Source organism: Dermacentor andersoni, chromosome 2 (genome assembly GCF_023375885.2).
Source record: "Dermacentor andersoni chromosome 2, qqDerAnde1_hic_scaffold, whole genome shotgun sequence".
NCBI classification, from domain to species: Eukaryota; Metazoa; Arthropoda; class Arachnida; order Ixodida; family Ixodidae; genus Dermacentor; species Dermacentor andersoni.
Genome location: NC_092815.1, coordinates 251,600,798 through 251,617,162, shown reverse-complemented (window position 1 = coordinate 251,617,162; position 16,365 = coordinate 251,600,798). Strand labels below are relative to the sequence as shown.

The 16,365-nt window shown below is 47.3% G+C and overlaps 1 protein-coding gene and 1 long non-coding RNA gene across 10 annotated transcripts in view; one reads left to right on the top strand and one right to left on the bottom strand.

Moving 5' to 3' along the window:
* LOC126539846 (uncharacterized) overlaps positions 1-16,365 on the top strand; it is a 60,179-nt gene that overhangs the window by 30,986 nt on the left and 12,828 nt on the right. For 4 of the 9 annotated variants that reach the window (XR_011892944.1, XR_011892943.1, XR_011892946.1 and 1 more), the window contains 2 exons: positions 305-355; positions 459-1,562. Coding sequence is in view for 2 of the 9 variants with exons in the window: in XM_055075648.2 (XP_054931623.2) it covers positions 305-355; positions 1,330-1,342 (64 nt within the window). In the remaining 7 variants the exon portion in view is untranslated. Of the gene's footprint in view, positions 1-304; positions 356-458; positions 1,563-5,969; positions 6,931-10,229; positions 11,731-16,365 lie in introns of those variants that run through there. The other 5 variants (XR_011892947.1, XM_072286647.1, XR_011892948.1 and 2 more) reach the window with 4 other exon arrangements.
* LOC126520237 (uncharacterized) lies at positions 124-9,480 on the bottom strand. The gene is made up of 3 exons (XR_011892949.1): positions 8,351-9,480; positions 1,624-1,735; positions 124-241 (listed from the first exon to the last, which is right to left on the bottom strand). It is a non-coding gene; the product is annotated as an uncharacterized lncRNA (long non-coding RNA).

Genomic DNA, 16,365 nt, shown 5'->3' with positions numbered 1-16,365 from the left:
GAATTCCGTTGCTGGCTTCAGAGAAAAACTATTTCTCTTTTCCCATGTATTCAGATAGGAGCTCCAGAGATAAAACTGCCTCCAAGTCAGGTAAACCATTGTATTAAAGAACATTATAAGAAGGAGAAGAAAAAACATTTATTAAAAAAATAAAGGAAAAGCGGGTGTCTTTCTGCTTGTGTGGGAGGCGCCCTTAGTCCAGGACTCCTGTGGCTCTTGCTGTCTCCCGGGCTCGCCACACCTGGTGTAACAAGAATTGTGTTCTCATCTGAATTACTGAAGTATACTTTTTCCTTTGTCGTAGGTGGAAAAGGAAAGTATCAGCAACGTTCTCACACCTACACTGTCCTTATTGGTATGTAGTGTCACTAAATTCTGCTTCTGCATTAGTTGTGTTGATAGCATGCTTGTTCCAAATTATTATTTGTTCCTTTTGCAAATTTTCATTTTGTTCACAGAACTTTCCAAAAGGGGAACGTATCCAATAAAATAAAGCACTAATTTACTTTCATGCTGAAGATTCATAACTCTTACAAATTGATGTGGTTTCTACCTGGTGATCTTCACTGCACTAAAGAGTTATGAGCTAGGTACTAGGGTATCCCAGCAACATCATGAGCAAGCAACACCATCTTCTCTCATCTCTTAGAGAGAAAAAAAAATTTATAACTTTACTTCACTCTGCAAAATGCTTGAAGCATAAAAATATCACTTGTTTCTTTATTTTTACATATTATAGTACACAAGCGCATATTAAACAATGAACAGTATCCCTCATTGTCTTCTCCCATCCAGTCATCCCTGGCCTAAGACTATGCGACTGCCAGGTCAGCAAGCCAAATTAAAGAAAGTGTACCACACATGAAATAGGACGCTGAAAAACTTATAAATTGTGTTGTAGTTTAACCTAACCCTCCCCTCCTCCTCCTACATGACAAAAACTTGTTTGCATGTCAAGGTAGCATGAGAAAATACTAAATTTCTTTTCTGATTGAAATTAAACCTGGAAAGTATTCTATCAAGTGCAGAGGGCAGAAGAGCATTAACAAATAGCATAGCTTTCAAGATTTTTCATACAGTGCCTATAGGTTGCCTTGATGCTGCCTCCAATCTCCCTTGTACTGAAGCATGCACACACATTATACCTCCATTGGTACCGAAGTCCCACTCAAAAGTCTCTGGCCACCGCAAATCATCCTGCATGTACCGGTGGCAAGGTGTACATCTTTGGAGAAGTTATTTCTGATTCAAACATCTGATGGGCCAGAAAACTATAAATTTTGTTATGTCACCAATAACCAAAACACGAATTAATATTCCTGCTTGCAGGGACACAAACTGACTGCTGTTACTGAACAGCGCTCCGTGGCATTCAAGTGAAGAATGATCTTGATCGTCACTTATACGAATAATCATTTGGTTGTATGGCTGGGATTCCTAGGTCATGTGAATTGCAGTGGAGCTACTTAGTGTAGTGACTGACTTGGGGCTGCTCAATAGTCTTTTTTTTTTTTTTGATGCCACTCTAATGTCCGCCAAATAAAAGAAAATGTTTCTTTCTACATTGTGTCTTATCATTGCTTTGCAATTCGCAAGCACAGTACAGCAAAAAAGGGGCCTTGCCTTACATTGGTTCTATTTTAAATAGGCAATAGCTGTTTATTTCGGCATACATGCTGCAGTTCGTGCTCTGCAGGTCTCCAAGCATGAGCGCCTGCTTCCTAGAAGATGACAGCTGTAAGAAACAAATGACTCTGTGTCACACAACTACAAAAACATGAAAGTACCTGCTTTATGATAAATACAAAAAAAATGACAACTCAGGCAGACTGGCAGAGCAGTCATCAATAATAAAACAAGACATTGCACAGTTTATTTGCCTAAGAAATGAGGTCTGCACATCAAGCTTAGCAATTCTTGGCAGCTTGCTCGCCTTATACAATCAGTCCACATTGTTAGCTCAACATAACTGTTTGATGGATTTCACAGTCCTCTTTAACACTCTGCCTGTCCCTCACTTCACCAAATCTGTCGTTGCCGTGAACACCACTGAAATTACAGTGGAATCTCATAAGTGTCCAGGCAATTGTAGCTGTCATTCGTTTTAACATCTATTTCAACAAACCAGTTGGGCGGGGGCCTAAAAACCAGCAATTTGGAACCATCAAGTTACAGTGCACAGGGCTGGGCAAACACTTTGAAATTGGGTGCCAACAGCACAGAAGGTTCGCACTACCCGCCGTGGTTGCTCAGTGGCTATAGTGTTAAGCTGCTGAGCACGAGGTAGTGGGATCGAATCCCGGCCACGGCGGCCGCATTTCGATGGGGGCGAAATGCGAAGACACCCGTGTACTCAGATTTAGGTGCACGTTAAAGAACCCCAGGTGGTCGAAATTTCGAAAGTCCTCCACTACGGCATGCCTCATAATCAGAAAGTGGTTTTGGCACGTAAAACCCCACAATCTAATTTAATTTTAAGGTTTGCACTAACTTTCCAAATGCAGGCAGATTTAGGTGAACAATCACATTTAAGGTGGAGCTTATGTGCTGCTGATCTATGGTGTAAAAACGCACCTCTTGCTTTTACGTTGGCCTTGTTAATCAAAGAAACATATGTGCCATACAATCTTGACTGTGGGTAATATTAGTGATAGCCACATTGGACAAGTGCACCCGTCCTACTGGAGAGCTTCTTTGCATTCTCATGGGAGGAACTTTTGAAGTTCAACCATGTCATAGTTCTGTACAGCGAGGGCAATTTCGTCTCAAGGCCAATGAACCAGGAACGCAAAACATTTCTCTATGGAGTGAACAGCGTACCCTACTTTTTTAAACTTACTAAGCTGAATGAGCATATTTTTTCTGTCCATATCGCCAACAGCAATCTGCCAGTATCCAGAACGAAGATCAACAGAAGAGAAATAGCTGGAACCGTGGAGGCAGTGAAGGGCATCGTCTATATTTGGGAGCGGGTAGGCGTCCTTCTTAGTAATTTTGTTCAGATGACGGTAGTCCACACAGAAGCTCCACGTGCCGTCCTTCTTAACCAAAACCACAGGCGACGGCCAGGGACTCGAAGAAAGCTTAATGATGTTCTTATCTAGCATTTTGTTCACTTCACTTAGAATTACTCGGTGTTCCGATGCAGAAACTTGATACGGTCATCGATGAATAGGCGTAGCATCGCCAGTAGAAATCCGATGCTGGACCGCGAGCGTCTGGCCTAAAGGGCGATCGTTTGAAGTAAAAAATATCTCAGTAGGACGATAATACTTGGCAAAGGTTGTCAGCCTGCGCAGAGAATAGGTCCACCGCAACCATTTTCTTTATGTTGGCATCGGTGCCCGAGGCTGGTGCGAGGGGCCTGCTAAGCTCAGAAGAACCATCGGTTGATAAAGCTGCTACGTGATGGTCGCCGAGACAATCAACGTTGACAAGGCAAATACCTTGCAGTAGGATTTGCTTTCCCAATCCAAAGTTAAAGATAGGCATGCGAGTACGGTGAGCAGTAACAGTCAGAATGCTGTGAGGCACGGTGATGTCATACTGTAGTGGAATGTTGGGCAGCGGAGTGATGAGGTACTCTCCATCAGGATCAGGTGGGCAACACAACAGTTCAATATAGGCTATTGACTTCGGTGGCAGGCAAATAAAGCAGGTGGGGCGTAAGCGGCACTGGGGTGCGTTAGAAGGTTCTACGAGAATAGGCAACTCAAGGCAAAGGGTACTGGCAGAGCAGTCAATAAGAGCAGAATGCGCAGATAGAAAATCGAGTCCGAGAATTAGGTCATGGGGCAATGAGCAATCACGGTGAAGAGGGCAGGAGTGTGGCAGCCGGCGATGCTCACACATGCCGTACATATGCTGATGATAGGCACAGTACCGCCATCCGCAACGCGACCAACGCATGCCGACGCTGGGGTGAAGTGCTTTTTCAGTCGTCGTCGGAAGGCAGCACTCATAATAGAAAGATGTGCTCCTGCATCGATGAGTGCAGTGACAGGTGTAATGGTTGGAGTCGGGCATGAAATAGATGGTAGCTGGCCCATGCGGTCATCGAACTTATCCACACTGAGGACGTTGTTGAAGGGAGAGACTTGTTCTCATCAAGAACGAGGAATCTGGGATTTATTTACAGTATCTGCATGAGAATGTTACAGTTCATCAGTCTAACATGACTGAAAAAGGAATGCACCCTGAGGAGCCGCCAACGGCTCCTTAAATACACTGTCCTCCCGAAATCCCTAGGTGAGGGAAAACGGCAGTTCGCCGACCAATTCGGAGCGTCCAAAGTCATCGTAACCAACCCGCCTTTGAGGGGGAGGGTTTACGCACTCACTTCTGCACAGGTTGCACTGACCACACCAAGGTGAGAGGGTTTTCGCAGACACTGTGCTTGACCCGAGCAGGCGCCTCTTTATCCCAGAGTTGACCCTGCAGTCAGTGGCCGCCGCATCTGTCTATTGACTGACGCGTGAGACGGGTTTTAAGCTGCATGAGACGGCACCGCAAAATATCTTCCAGGAGCTCCCCTGCTCCAAGCAGACCTTGACGGTGTACACGCTAACAATACTTGCTCCGCCCACTGTGTCTAGCCATCTCGGCGCCCTTCCATTGGGGACGCGGCGCATTGTCCTCCTAACAAAACCAGTCGCCGCCACAGCCGTGGTGGCGCCGATGGGCTGGGGACTGATGTCTGGTCGCCCTTTCAAAGCGAGTCGTCACAGCAGACCTGGTGGCGCCTTTCCGTCGGTCCCTTCCTCGAAGATCGCCAGCCCCCGCTGGTCGAACCTAACACAGGATACCCGTCAACGTCAAGAAAGTTTTGGTTCATAGGTAACATGAGCAGAGAATTTGAGGGCAGGGTCGACAACACAGCTTCACCTCCAGAAGCTGTAGTGCCTAGTTTTTTGGCTGCATCCAGGAGGCGATAGGCGGTGAGGAGAAGCGAAGGGCCTGGCGCGAACAAGACTGATGGCGTTGAGGTGAGGGCGAGTGGCTGTAGCGAAGGTTCGGAGGTGGGGCAACAGCGGCAGTGGGTTCTAGGCGGGTGGCATAGGGAACAGTAGGTCCAAAGGTGCAGGAATAAGCGGAGGTGTATGGCCGAGGAGGTGGTGGCCATTGGTTGCGGCAGTGACGAGCGATGTGGTCGATGCGACAGCAGTGGAAGCAGATCGGCTTGTCATCAGGGGTAAGCCATTTGGACGGGTTGCGATATGTGGCAGAAAAGGAGTGCCGGGGACGAGGAGGGCCGCTAGAGAACGGAGGAACGCTGGGTTGAGTCGTTGAACACAGAGTACAGACCCATGTTCTCAAATTCCTGTCTGACGACGGCCTGAATCCTGGCAATTGTGGTTGCTGGCGGGTTGGAAGGTGTCGCGGAGAAGGCTGGCCAACAGGTGGCCTCGAGCTGGCGGCAAACAATACGGGTTAGGTCATCACAGGTGGTCGTCTGATTTGCTCGACCCTCACATGTCGACGTAGCAGCAGTGTTGGGTAGCTGCGTGATGTGGTGTGTGATACGGCGGCTCTTAGCTTGTTCAAGGCGACGGCATTTATTTATCATGGCGCCGATAGGAAAGACGTTGCCAAAAACAAGAAAATTGAAAGCGTCGTCGGCGATGCCTTTTAACCACCTTATCTGTTTCAGACATAGTATCGTGGGCTTTGTGGCAAGGAGCCAAGACGTCTAGGATGTATCAAACGTATGGCTCTGTAGATGTCTGGACACGAGGCGCAAAAGCCTTTCTCGCGGCAACCTTGCGCCCAAAGGGGTCGCTGAACAGCTCTCGTAGCTTTACTTTGAAACTGTCCCAGCTCGTTATCTCGTCATGCGTTTGGAGTCACACGCGTGGGGTGCCGCCGAGATAAAAGATTACATTAGCAAGCATAATTGTTGGATTCCACCTGTTATTAGCACTGACGCATTCCTAGAGCTTGAGCCATTCATCAACGTCCTGTCCCTCCAGGCCACAGAAGAGACCAGGGTCACGATGTTGGGCAACCATGACGATAAGAGCAGTCGGACAAGCTGAAGCCGTTGCAGATGCGGTCTCGTCACCGGGAGGTATGGTGACAAGCTCGATGTACCGACCACTTCGGAGTGCCATGACGAGGACGGGGATCGCTAACCTCCACTAGAATGTTGCACAGACACAGACGAAATACACAGATGAAAGAGGCTATTTACACTGAAGCCAGAAAGCCAGCCCGACACTCGCTCACGCCATAAGCCCAGACACACTTCATCTCTTCCTCGCGGCGGCTTGCCTTTTGAGCATCTCTCGATGAGATTGTAATAACATGAATGTCTGTACTATATAGTGTGGTGTGTAGTGCGTGACAAGGTGCGGCAGATGGAGAGAGACAAGAAGCAGACGAGAAAGAATGTGCGCGCAGAGGCGAATTCTGTACTGAATGGAAGACAACGTTGAAGAGCATTCAGCACGTGAGCACGCAGCACAAGAAGAAAAAAATCAAAGGAAAAGGCATGTAATCAGAAGAAAACACGGAGCTTCCAGGGGCCAATCAGGAAAGGACAAATCGACCAGAGCGGCAGAAAAGCGAGGTGTGCTGGCAGAAGAAGGGAGAGTTTCAAGAAGCGACGCCAAGAGAAGGTCGGCCACCGGACCGGGAGTTCAAGACAGTTGGCAGGTTGCGGACCCGAGGCACCAGGACTTACCCAACCGGGACCTCCTGCCAACCCGTTCCTGGGCTTTGCCACTCTACCCGATCGTGAACTGCTGCTCGAAACCGGCGAGTTTCTGCGCCCGCGGGCAGAACGAGAGCAGTCGGGCTATGGGCCCGAGTTCTACGCCCAGCTGCCTGGCCAGAACGCCACCACCGTCTTCCGCCGCCTGCCTTCCCTCTTCAAACCGGAGCCACCGCACTCTGGTCGCCTGTTCATCCACCGATCCCATCGACATTGTGGTGAGACATTACATTTTTTTATGTTTTTCAAATCCCCTTTACCAATGAGTAATTTCGCAGTATTTAATGAAGAAAGCTTTCAATCAAGAATTCATTCATGCTGATGTAATTATGCAATGAATTACAGAACTTCATTCAACTTGCTTGAACAATGAATAAAGAAATTAAATGGAAACCATTAGTCGGTTGGACTACACCTTAACGTGCAACATAATTGGTGAATGTATATCCATAATTTATTTCCTTCCATGTCAGTTAATTTCATTGCTCTGAGGAACTTTCTAATTTTTTTTGTGCTTGTATTACTATGACCACAGCTAAAGTAATACAAGGCGGCAAATTATTCACTGGTGCCAAAAATCATTTTTTTTCCACTTGTCGGCAGCAACGCAAGTGGAAAACTGCTTAGCAAGATTTGTATCTAGCAAATATGTGTGCAGTTGGCATCTTCATAACAGAGAGATGGATCATGCTACACTGAGGCTCAAGGGCTAACTGGACAAACCTAGCCGAGCTAGACAAGGGTGGACCAGTGCATGGTACTGGCTCGGGTCAGGCCAGGGAAAAGTGTCCATGCAGTGCTCTACTTTTATGCACTGTTTTCAAGTACTGAAATTTCATCCTTAAAAAATTTCTAGGTATTGCAAGCATACTATGCTCTTCTATATCCATCACAGCTGCCTCTCATTTTCACAACTACCTATGCTTTATAGCTCAAAATAGCTGTAAAAATAAGGTATACTGAAGCATACACTAATGTTTTGTTTATGTGTTCCTGTCGTATGTTGAAAGGCAACGTTTTGGTTGCAAGGTGACTTTCAGTTGTGTTTTGCCTCGGCACCATGACAATGACGTATTGTCAAAAATTAATTCAACAAGAGAGATAGCAGTTGATGCCACAACGTCACGCTTACTTTTTAAGTAGCCGGAACACATTTTTGCACAAAATGAATTCTCCCAAGGCGCACGATCACCAGGTCACTACAGATGTTGGTAAAGCACTATTTATTTCACACAACTGTTGCACCTTACTTGCAACTGTTGCATCTTCCTTTCCTTAAATTCCTTTCTTTTTCACACGGAAGGGGTGGTTTGCATAAAATTAAAATATCCGGATGCACAAAAATACGGAGCAGTAAAGAAAGGTAAAGCGGCAGATGAGCAATATTGTCGCTCCAACGTAGTGACAAATGAGCTGCTACAAATGCTTCTTAACAATCATGCTTTAACGGTACGAGTGGTGCCTGCATTGCGTTTAGAAAAAATTTACGATGCACTACCGAGGTTTTGCTTCATTTATCATGTTAAAGGTAAACAGCCGGACTCCACTGTTATACTCTGCGTCGTCGCAAACTACTGAAAGGCGTCACAAGGCATCTACAGCGCGTAAATGTATAAAGCAAGGCTATAAAAAGGTCACCTTAAATGCAAATCGGAGCGCCGAACCTACGCGTCTTGTTGGAAAGACGAAGCGAGTGCTCTTCAAAACGCAATAAACAATGGCCACATATCGATTTATCAATAAAGATCGTTATAAAACGCTTCTGTGTACTGGCGGTGCAAAAAACACAAACTGTTTGAAGAATTTAAACCATTTAAACTGGGACTGAATCTTTCAATGACACGGACGCCCTGCAACAAACTAATAGAATAACTTCCGAGCGCTGAGAACGAGATTAACGCTTACAAAAAAAAAAAAAAAAGATTGGCTTTGCTAGTTTCTGTTTCGGTTTCTGATGCACGAAGCGCCACCTGCTTCCTGCAAAAAGTGCCATGGCAGCTTCCTGTTTACTTTTCGAAGTTGGCGTAACTAACGCAGCTGAGTCTCGAAGCTTTCGTGTGCCGTTATGCATAACGCGATGTCATTGAATAGATGCTATGAGTATTTGTGGAGCCTCTAGAAAGTCCTGCATCGATGCGTGTGTGTCTTTGTATACGCGCCATCTCTGGAGGTAAGCAAACCCTCTCAGCCAGCTTGCGCCGACCTTCGTTGCAAGGGCAATATTTGTAATTTAACTACATGCTTTATCGGTATACAGCTGCATCTGACCGCCACTTTCTTATAGGCCTGATGAAAAGTGGTATTGAAATCACTACATGAGTACTACCGTAACCGTAATCTCTACCGTAATCTACCGTAATCTTAACCTGCGTTTTCGTTTGCTTCAGTTCTAGTTCGATTTCAAAACAAGATCCCATTTGTTGGTACTCATCGTTCATTATATGCTTAGCATGTTGGCTTCGCCCGATTTCTCCAGAATAATATATTTATCATCGCCTTATAACAGACACGTCGGTATCGGAGAAGCTCGCAGGTGGGTGTGCCGTTTTCACTGCCTAAAGTACGTATGAACGACGTAGATAATGACATCTAGTGATTCATAAATAACTTGGAGTAAAGAAATGCTGTGTTGCTGCGAAATTTTAGTAAAAACAAAGCAAAGATACGCCTGAAATGTTTTTCAGTGAAGTATTTGTGCACATACTTGGGGACGTATTCTGAAACGTTCCACTTCGGCGATAGTTTGCCTAGGCAACAATTTCTCCTTCAGGCGCGCGCTGAGATGCTAAGATTGCATAACAAAATAAAAATTGCATAGCAAAATACAGTGGTGACTACCAGCTGATGCTTCTTGCGGGAATTACAATATATGTAGCAATAAAAATGCAAGAAAAAGTAGCAGCAGAAGAAAACAAATTAAACACCTGTGAGTTTATTCAACCATGCACTTGTGCATACATATGTGCTCACAGGTAGTTCTAGCTTTCCTTTATTGTGTCCGTGTTTTGCTGCACTACCCAGATACCATTCCATGATGACCGACCAACAAGCCCATATTGCCACCCTTGTCGATTTCATTTCTAGTACAACAGGCTTTTTTCAATATGTTCCTCGGGATTCTGGGCATACTGTTGCCCTCATTGCCACGGCTGCCAGCAGCATGTGTGTCCTAAGGTTCTGTATTCATAACAAGCAGCTTCCACAAGATATAAAATCGTTGTTTACTGGTTTCGCACCATTCGGATGTCGGTCACGGAAAAAGAATTTTGAAGATTGTATGTGCTAAACGACTTCAGCAGGCGTGTCTCCACAGAGATTATCTCAGCGTGCAGATGTTTGATCAGTATGAGCTGTGCGTTGCAAGGAATCTTCTGTGGAGGCACCTGCACTTAGCTGATCAGGTCACCAAGTTCCTTTGACAACCTCAAATAAGACTACTACGGGCTCACGTGAACAAGGATTGACAGAAAGCAACAAGTGATGTCTACGTTTCTGAAGGTTTCATCCTTCCCAACAGTGTGTGCAAAGTTCTTGGCCTCGGTCCAAAATTTGCCCAAGCTACCAGCTGGACTAAACCGGAACTTCCCTGTCCGTCATAAGTAAAGTGTCCAGAAGAGCCCCGCAAGAAGATGGTGTGAGGATGAACTCGGAAGGTTTAGATGCCCTGTTATGATGTAAGCCCCCAACCTTCTAAGTTACCTGTAAAATGTGTAGTCTTACCTGAAGAGCAATTCATTGTGTGTCATACCAGCTGACAAAGAGGGTGGTTTTGCAGTTTTTTCCTTTAAATGTTTCTTGGAAAAAGCCAGTCAAGCAATTTCTGCAGTGTTCAATGAGCGCAAAGATGTATCACTTATGAAAGTAGCAGCAAAACCAAGTGAAATTTACAGAAAGTTGAATCTCGATAAACTAAGGAAAAGCTCAGAGATGTAATTTTTAGTAAGTGCACAAGGTGGATGTTCCTTTTCGGGTCATAATTTCCGAAAGGGGTACCTGGCAGAAGCAAGCTGCCCTGTACCTGGTTTCAAAGCTGAATGTTAAAGAGATTGATGACCAGTTTCTTGTAAAAGGTTCTGACGAATCCTTGATTTTGTTAGGTTTCATGGCAAAAAGGGCTTCAAGGCCTTCTCAGCTAAGGTCAAAGAATTATATTATTCTATCCTGCTCAATGACCTTATCCATTGTGTCGAGGATTGTATTGACAAATATGGCGCTGTAAGGTTTTCACAGGAAGCAGGTTGTTTCAGTAGAAGGGTATTTAGAATTATGGTGTTTTTACATGTCGTCAACCTTTGCACAGTGGAACAATAGGCTGAATCTGCAGAAGAACGGCATTTGCATAGGGTTGTGTCTGGCTCCCGTCTTTAGCAACCTATATTTAGCACAATTAGATAGGCACATATATGACCACCTCACGGGACTAACAGTTCTTCAGCGAGCTTTTAGATTTGTCAACAATTTTTTAGTGTTTCTGGATTTCCCTAGTAATAGTTTTCTAGAAAAATGTCCTGATGTCTAAGATTTCTTGCAAGTGTTTGAGACCTCTTGAAGTGACTTTTGAAGTGCAATACGTTTCAGTTTCTTGACTTTCAGTTCATCTTTACTGATAGTAGGACTTGCTGGGCTTACACTCCATGAGCTAAGAAACCCCTTCTCCAATTTCATTCAGCCCATTTGAATTTGGTGAAGAGGGGCATAACTAACTAATAGGGATGGCTTTCTGCCCACTACTGCGCATGTGGATGTAGGCCGAAATTCAAAAAATGTTTTATCGTTGCAAAACACGGAGACCGTGTTACACGTGAGATAATCAAAGTGGGAGAAATTCTATGTTTAAAGGATGGTTGCATCAGCACCCCTCTATCGCTCTCACTGACAGGAGATCAGACACCTCGGGCTATCACCACGTTGAATTTTGTGTGGCTTTGTCGTGGCGTTCTAAGTATGGTTGGTGGGCTATTGTGTGACTGTATAAATAGCGATGCTTTCTGAAAAGAAAATAAACAGTTGGAAGTTCAGCGCTCCGTTCTCTCTTCTATCCCTTCTGGTGGCTTTGCGCTGTTAACCTGACTTTGAAGCATAATTTTTCAACAAACCCAATCTTACACCCTTCGTAACTAACGTGTTTCAAAAACGTCCTAATGAAAACCAGTTTCCAGCAACAGGCTGCAAGTCTTAAGGAGGCTGGTTATCCTAACCACGTGTTGGTGTCGGTGGCAGAAAGGCTGCTGAAACAGGAACGTTCGAGACGATGCCTCCGTGCAAATGCAAGAGCTAGCAGCTGTGACCAGGTGAAAACCGCTGTGATTCCGTATATGCGCCAGATATCACATAGCCTGAAAAAGATAGGAAGCCAAGGTAACGTGCGGGTGTTTTTTCAGCTCCAAATAAGCTAAGCACCTTGTGTAAAACCACTAACCTAATAAGGACAAAAAAGTCGGTTTGTGGTAGAATCGCAAAGATGAGTTCGTCGGATGCGCTGTAGGAGTGGTCTATCATATTCCACTGTCATGCGGTAGATGCTACATAGCCCAAACCGGAAGATGCATTAATGAGCACTTAAGAGAGCACAGAAATATAGTGTATCAGGTGACGATTTTCTTGCTTTGCATTGCAATACATGTCCATGTCGCCCTCTTCTAAATGACACCGCTGTTATATACAGGGATAAGCATAAGTGTGTAACATTAATAGTATAAACTGGGCAAATCCTCTCGGCCGCTGACCAATGTATCAGCAAACTATCACTATCACCCAATGGGCATTGAAACTCCCTCGGACGTCCGGATAAGATCCTGACGTCCAAATCCTAGAGCAGTCGTCCTGGGGACATCCAGTGGATATCATTATCGGACTAATTTCAACATCCAGTTCTTATCCTCCTGCGGACATCCTTAGGTCATTCGTGCTGGACATTTCGCCAATGTCCCGAGCAGGACTTCGTTCGGACTTGAGTGACGAACTGCTCTGTTGCTGAGCATTTCTGCACTTGCAAATATCAACGTAGAACCGGCCTTGAGTTCATTCAAGCTAACTACAGCTAACTTTGTTCAGTAGAGGCATCAACGTTTGTCGGCGAAATATCAATGAGTCCTCAAACATGCAGCATAAAATAAACCAAATTCGATCGAATTCTACCTGCCCATGGGATTTTTGTCTTCTGGTGGAGAGCATACAGGCAACCACGGAGGCAGGTTAGTGGACTGGTTCTAAAGCACAGCGTCATCGTAAAAGCTACCAAGCTTGTGTGACCGTCTCATTATTATTACTTGCAGAGCCACAGAAACATTTCTGTGCTTAGAGTGCTTACGCGTTATCAAACATTGTGGGGATGCGCGACTCTCACGCATCCCCTGATATGCTGTTTTCCCGCACGGCTCGCGTGGTCTGGCGCCCGCGGCGCTCGGAGTGGTACAAGCGCGGTGCGAGAGATGGCGCGACCGTCGCGCCGCGGCGGGGTTACTCGGGCGCCGAGGGACAAGGCGCAGCTCTTTCCCGGCGGGCCGGCGAACAGCGTGGACATTCCGCGCGCGCTGCGACCATGCTTCTGCGAGACCGCCTCGCGTGGCCGCCTTCGAACGCACGACTGTTGGCGTGACCGAACACGCGAACGACCAGGCGTTGGGATCCAGCATGGGGCGAACATATTCGCTCGCAATGCGGTCGCGGTAAGTCGGACTTCTAGATTTGTCGCGCGCCCATCGGCATGTTTTGGGGATAGCAACTCGGCTAGCAGGCATTGATCTATGAAAGGTGCAATAAATGCCCTTGTGATTGTTTGCACTACTGTGTTGTCGTTCCTTTGTCCCAAGAGTACGGAGGAGAACCCCGTATCTCCCACAACATATCCTTTTTGGACCATCGTGATACGCTCGCCAGATATCGATGTGACCAGACCGACTGTCCCATCGTATAGTTGACGTTCATTTACGACGCTTTTCAAATAATATTTAACAGCAGCCGATCTCATTTGGAAACTTCAGAAATATTTCTATCATCCCTAAAAACGCAGAAAACGCGTCGCAAGCATACCCGTTATGCTACCAGCGCAATCTTTTCTGAAGCTTAGCATACCCTGCATTTTTTTTCGCGGGAGACTATTTCTATTTATCGTTTGGGGGCATCCTTCTGGCAGTATTTTTGAAAGTGTGGATCGGCAGAATTTCACTGGTGGCATTAACCCTGTTTTTGTTTACACTGCTGTTGTGACAGTTAACAACACAATAATAATTTCCAGTCATCCGAGGAGGCGCCGTCGGAAACAAGAGACGTTTCGCGCGCAGCGCGAGCTAAGCGTGGGCGCGACCTTGAATGGAAGCGGCGAAAACGTATGTACACCTGTGGGAGGTGCAATCGTTCCGCCAGGAGAGAAACGAGCGCCATGCGAGCGCTGGCGTCTAGGATGAAACTTGGCGTGCGATAAAGGCGCGAAGGCGAGCGTTTCGCGCGTTTATTGTGAGTGCATAGGCGCCATTTTCAGTTGTCTCTACGGCTGCGCAAGGTGCTCAAGGCTGTTGTTTCTTTCTCCTGGGCTCCTGGCCGGGTTGGCCCCACAGAACAGGTAAGCTGAAGCGTGCCTGGACGTTATACTATACTATGTGTTGTCGGTATGTTCTACAGGCCACATATGCGCAGTAGTTCGCGTGAGCGGCTTTGTTTTAGTCGCATATATGCAAGGAGGTGCTGCTGTACGCGATTGCTTGCGGTCGCATACGTCGCTGGGAGCTGCTACTCACTATTAATACTCTGTAGCGCACGCAAAGTATGCAGAGAGCTCGCAAGAGATTTGCTGAAGAGACAGCGGCACGGGAGACGAAGAAATCCTTTCAACTTCTCCATTCTCCGTTGTTACGACTTTGCACCGCTGCACCACTATTACGACTTTGTGGTCCCGTAGCGCTCGTCACCCGTTTCGTGACAGAGCGTTGGTAGCGAAGACTCCGAGCCAGGCGTCGATGAGAATAACAAAAGGGACTTTATACACTATATACAGGTCATTATACAGGACATGAAGGGATCGGCACTGGGGCCGAGAGCTCACAGCAAACGCGACTGTTCCCGCACGGCGACGTCCGGCGAAAACGCGTGACACATCTCGCTCCAGTCGAGAGCGGCACTGGCTCCCGGTGGGTCGGCGGATCCGGTTTTTCAGGCGGCGCGCCTCCGCTTATAAGCCCCCAAAACCATTGTCACCCAAACGGCCCAATACAAAGCGAGCACTCGACGGTCGTCCGAGAGGTCCAACCAGCGACCGCGCTGGCCACCTGGTTCAATTGTGGCGGGCGCGGTGACCTCCAGGCAAGGGCCGGAGGTCACCTAGTGGATGTCTACGGCGCCGGGCTGTCTGGCACTTGGCGACACGTCCGAACAAGTTGCTCGCCGATGCTTCTCCCGCAGGACACCGCTGCCTGACGGCTCAGCATCTTGACTTTTCAAGGGAGAATTTGGGCGCTCGAAGGATACTTTTGCATCTTGCAGATTCGGAATCCGGGCTGGTGGTAATGGCACAACAGCATCCCCGCCCTCAGATAAGGCGCCGGGAAGACGAGCTGCCTCCACGTGGCTCGGATGCCAGGCGCGCACGTTCGTCAGGCTCGTCCAAGTTCACGTCCAGTGTCGGGACGCCAGGTAACTTCACGTGCCCAGGTCCGGCTTGCCAGGACAGGAGCTCTGCTCACCGCGTTGTCGCCAAGGCACCTCGACCAGCTCCGCTCGGGTCGTTCCTAAGCCCTTGCTTCTCGCCACTGGTCCCGGTTGGTCGTTCTGCAGCTTGCAAAACCGACCGGCAAAAGGCAACACCCAACACGAACAAGTGCCCTCTGTCTCCCGTCAAACACCAGACAAGGCTATAATCCAAATCAACCTAACTGAATTGCTATCCCCCTTTTTGCTCCCGCTGCAACAAGAGGCAGGTGTACGATCTAGTACACAAGGCTCAAACAACCAGTTTTCAACTTAACAACACACCAAAATATCAGAAATAATTAATAATCAACAATAATAATGACAAATAGAATGGTCCCCTTGAAATCACTTTGACCGAAAACATACTACTGAGGAAGCAAATGAGGTCATTCATTTTTCCCGGCGATATTTTCGCGGAATCCGAAGCTGCTTATATTTGCGACCCTGCTTATCCGTGTAGCGGCGGTACAATAAGCCAGATTCCTTGCCAAATGAAACCCTCTTTTTTTTCACTCCCCGTTTGACGCTCTTCCTCAGATCGGCTAGTGAACAGTCTTCCTGTTGCTCGCGAATCAGAGTTTCTCTTTCAACTGCCGCCTGCTCCTGCCAGCTGGCGGAAACCGGAGCGAGTGTGGAGCCCGCGTCGCCTAATTGCGGCGTCGCGTCTATATCGCGACTAGCACTGCACGCGTCACTCCCACTCACTTCCAGGACCCGCCCGCCTAGGCCAGCCTCCGAGCTCTGCCTCTCCCGTGACTGCTCGCCACTCAAGTTACCTTGATCAGTCCGTGTGCCGCACCGCCTTTCGCTCACCGACGCAAAGTCAAGTTCCCTCGACAGCGGAAGCGCTTTGGATCGCGTGGGCGCCATGTACGCCACGTCGGCAAAGAATGATTTGCCCTGATCCTTCAGCAGCTGCTCCGAGTTATTTGAGAAGAGGTAGGAAAAGTGCTCCGGGAGGGCGGCTG